General features: G+C 34.2%; 1 protein-coding gene across 2 annotated transcripts in view; it reads left to right on the top strand.

The window, feature by feature from the left end:
* Positions 1–279: 279 nt before the first annotated feature.
* The window catches only part of LOC111703384 (uncharacterized), a 30,072-nt gene continuing 26,184 nt past the window's right edge, over positions 280–4,167 (top strand). For both annotated transcript variants that reach the window (XM_023475309.1, XM_023475308.1), the window contains exons 1-4: positions 280–644; positions 1,366–1,507; positions 1,893–1,963; positions 3,512–3,567. In XM_023475309.1, the coding sequence (XP_023331077.1) occupies positions 564–644; positions 1,366–1,507; positions 1,893–1,963; positions 3,512–3,567 (350 nt within the window). In that variant the 5' untranslated portion in view covers positions 280–563. The remainder of the gene's footprint in view (positions 645–1,365; positions 1,508–1,892; positions 1,964–3,511; positions 3,568–4,167) is intronic.

The following is a 4,167-nucleotide window of genomic DNA, read 5'->3' as shown; positions in this document are numbered from 1 at the left end:
AGCCACTTTCTGTAAGATCCATGTACAAAATTGATAGGAGGGGGGGGGCGGGAGGGGTCCAAAAATCGTTCTCTAGGATTATACCAGTTTTTTTTTGTCTGACATTCGTAGCTATCAGTAAACCTCATACTTTTTATGTATTTCTGTAAAGAAAGCTATTATTGTTATTATTAAAACCCTTGTGTGCATTTGCCGCGAAATATTTTGAAATCTCTGCGTAGAGTTAAATAAAATTTGCGTAGAACCAACAGAACTAGTTTTCCCCGTCCATGCCGTAGCGAAAGGAGGCAGAGAAAGGTCTGAGTGCAAAAATTAGGCTGTTCGTTCAGTGTTCACTCACTCGGCTTAGGAATTGGATCAGTCCGACTCAATCTTTCCGAGGCCATACAGACGGAGAAAATGTTAGACTAAGTTTTGAGACTAATAGAAGTGATCTCAGCAGCGATCAGCTGTTTAGTTCCAAACCAAATATATTTTTGGAATTTTAGTTAAACTAATATCGTGAATTTTTTTGTGAAATATTCAGAAATTGTTAATTTTCGAATTAGGAATGGTTTGACTCGATGATTTCGCCGGATATAAACGCCAACACTGGCGTTGGAAGTATGAGTGACGCAGCGTTGAGTCAGTTACAAAAACTACAGGTATATTAAAATTTTCTAACACATTTTTAAAACTTATAACAATAGTTATAAGTTAGAAGTTAGTCCGCAAAAATATTATTATTTTTTTATTATTTTAGGGTTAGGTTAGGTTAAGACAATTTCTGGGCCGAGCGCCGTGGCTAAGACAGGCTAGGGGGCCGAGCGCCGCGGCTGTACTGGCTTGGGGGCCGGATGCTGCGGCCACATGACCAATTATATCCATGTGTTACGAAAATCATATATGAGGAAATTACCAGACACTTTCCGGGCCAAGCGCTGCGGCCAGGACAGGCGAGGGGGCCAGGACAGGCTAGGGGGCCGGCGCTGCGGTTACATGTCCAACATTATCCATGTGATAAATATGAGATGCATGTACAAAATTGTAAGGGGGGGCGGGGAGTATAGTCCAAAAATCGTTCTCTAGGAAATTACCGCACTACTTTCCGCGTATTTATAGTGGGATTCAAAACCATTCTGTTCAATCTGGAGGATGATTTTTAATACACTTCATTCTTCACAATGCGGGGTTCATATATTAAAATTACCAATACTTCATGAATTCATTTCTTAATAGTTCCTCAAAAAACAAGTGTTTTTGTCCCCTCTGTTCAAAATCTTTTACAGAACTCCAATGCTTTATGGATAAAAATGTCAAAAGTTATGTGGTTGTCAACTTCCTGATTCATCCACACTTCTATTATCATGTTTTCTATTGTTTTAGGATAAGGTTCGAGCTCTTGAAAAGCAGAATGCTACTCTCCGACGGAACCATCGTTTTGGGGAGAAGGAGGAGAACGTGGAAAACGTGGAAACGGAGACCGGTGTTGAGAGATACAAGAGTAAACCTGATTCCGCTCATTTAGGAACCTTATTACTCTATTATTATTGCAATAAACGTCTATGAATCTTTTTCGTTTTTGATCATAGCGGATTTCAAACCTGATTTTTTATACTTAAATTCTTCTCATCCCTTTTGCGATACAATTTATTTGTGTTGTGTTAATAGAAGTAAACAGAATTTTAGGGAATTTTAAGATAAGGGAATTGTGTACCTTTCCTTCTTTAAAATCTTTTTTTTTAAGACAATGTTTTTTCTAACGCTTAGTGAATATAAGTGCACTTAAAAGGGGAAATCTTGAAATAATTATTTTTTAATGATGATTATATATTAAAAAGGTGGGGGCGGGGGCGCAAGTAATTAAGCAAATACACCCCATTACAAATATTCTGAGTGAATGGTCGATTTAGGGTTAGATGATATTGAGTTGATAGACATCGATGCTTTGGACGGAGAAGAGAGCACTTGGCTGTTAGATCAGGTATGATTTGCAATCTTAAAGAGACTGTGAGCGTAATTTTAAGTAATCCTCCATACAAAGATGGCAATGCTCGAATACCACCGCGAAACCTCAATCTGGTTTAAATTGTGAAAGAAACCGTCGGTTTTTTTTTTTACTCGAAAGGTGTTTATTTCTTTGAGTTTCTCCATTACTTCTTATAAACAAAGAATACGCCAGTCACTTTCGAAGGGAAACCTCAAATGAAAATAATATATACTTTGGAAAAAAAACTCAGCGGGAGCGGATAAACGAGCAGTTGAGATATAGCCTAGACTGTAAGTAATCTAGAAAAAAAAACTTTTTGCTTTCAATCAATGAAACAACCTTTTTGTTAAAACATGCTTTTGCTTTCAATTGTTTCTTTCAATGTTTTTTTGCTTTAAACAGCTGGTCTTAAAATTTTCAGCCACTTTTTTCTTTTAACTGCTGGGTTGAAGATTTTAAATAACATTTTGCTTTCAACCACTGAAAAAAAAGTTTTGTTAAAAAACGTTTTGCTTTCAACCGCTGGCTTAAAGATTTTTCAGCAACCATTGGAAAACAGTTTTTCTTGAAAAAAGTTTTCTTTCAACCGCTGGGTTTAAGATTTAAAATAACTTTTTTGCTTTGGTATCCACATTTTTAAAAAACTTTTAAAGCAAATATTTGTTCAAAAGCAAAAGGTTGCTGAAAAACCTTAAACCCAGCGGTTGAAAGCAAAATAGTTGCTGAAAAACCTTAAACCCTTAAAGCAAAAAACTTGCTAAAAAATCTTAAACCCAATGGTTTTAAATAGAAACGTTTTCAAGAAAAACTGTTTTCCAGTGGTTGAAAGCAAAAAGTTGCTGACAAATCTTAAAACCAGCGGTTGAAAGCAAAAACATTTTTTAAGAAAAATTATTTTTCAGTGGCTAAAAGCAAAAAGTTTTTGAAAATCTTAAACACAGCAGTTGAAAGAAAAAAATTGCTGAAAAATCTGAAAACCAGCGGTTGAAAGCAAAAAAAATATTTAAATTCTTAAACCTAGCGGTTTAAAGCAAAAACGTTTTTCAAGAAAAACTTGGTTTTAATGGTTGAAAGCAAAAAGTTGTTGAAAATTAGAAACCCAAAAATTGAACTTATAGCGTGTACAAATTTCAAATTTGAGAAAAAAAATGCATTTCTTATTCTAGACTGCGTCGAGTAGATCTCAACCGCTCGTTCAACCGCTCCCGCTGAGTTTTTTCTCCAAAGTATATCTCATTCATTCATAGTTGATCAGAAAAGGCTTTCAAGAGTACCGTGTAAATCGGGCATTGTCATGTTTGCATGGAAGGTCATTAAAATTATGCGTACAGTCCCTTTAAGTGTGAGAATTCTCGACTTATTATATAGCAGGGGAGGAATATTTAAAAAATGTTCAGTATGACGAAAAATTCTACCTCCCCCCTCCCCTCATTTATTTTATTCTTAACATTTTATGTTATGATATTTGAAAAAAAATCATTACTCGTCAGAATATATTTTGAAAATATTTTTAACTTAAAAATTGATGTTTTGTTGTTTTAGAATCCAGAGAACCCAGCTGATAATGAAAATGAAGAATCAGTGCTAGAATGGCTGAGGTAACTTAAAACATTGTTTTATTTAGATTTGGACAAAATGATTTATTATAGTTTTCCACATTTTTTTTTGTACGAAGTGACGTACATTGTGCATTGTGCACCGATGGAATTGGTAAAATTTTACTTAATTCAATATATTTTAACAGACTTTAAATGTTTATGAATTAAATCTAATAGTTATTACGGCCCTTCCCTTCCCTCCAACACTTGCATCCCGTTTCTATCGTGTTTAAAGGTGTACATATCTTCCCATTTCTACCTCCCATATTTTTATACTTGGATCCATTTTTTCTAGTCAAGGATCAATAAACTTTTTTCTGAGAGCGGATTGAAAATCCAAAATATTTCTTTAAGCCATGTTATGACCTAACTGTGAAAAAAATGTAGTTTTTAATCACTTTGATATTTACAAAAGAAGTTAGTAGTAGTTAATTAGTATTTCTTATCTTATCATAAATATTACAAACTTGTTATTTCGATTTTGCACTTTTGTGGATTCCTCTCTGCTAGCTGTTAATATTATGACAAATACTCATTTAAATTTAGTTTTCTTAGTGTTTTTAAAATTTCAAATAAAGGTCGAAACGGCTGAACTAATAA

This window comes from Eurytemora carolleeae, unplaced genomic scaffold (genome assembly GCF_000591075.1).
Source record: "Eurytemora carolleeae unplaced genomic scaffold, Eaff_2.0 scaffold539, whole genome shotgun sequence".
Taxonomy (NCBI): Eukaryota; Metazoa; Arthropoda; class Copepoda; order Calanoida; family Temoridae; genus Eurytemora; species Eurytemora carolleeae.
The sequence above is the reverse complement of the archived record's forward strand: the minus strand, read 5'-3'. Positions and strand labels throughout refer to the sequence as shown.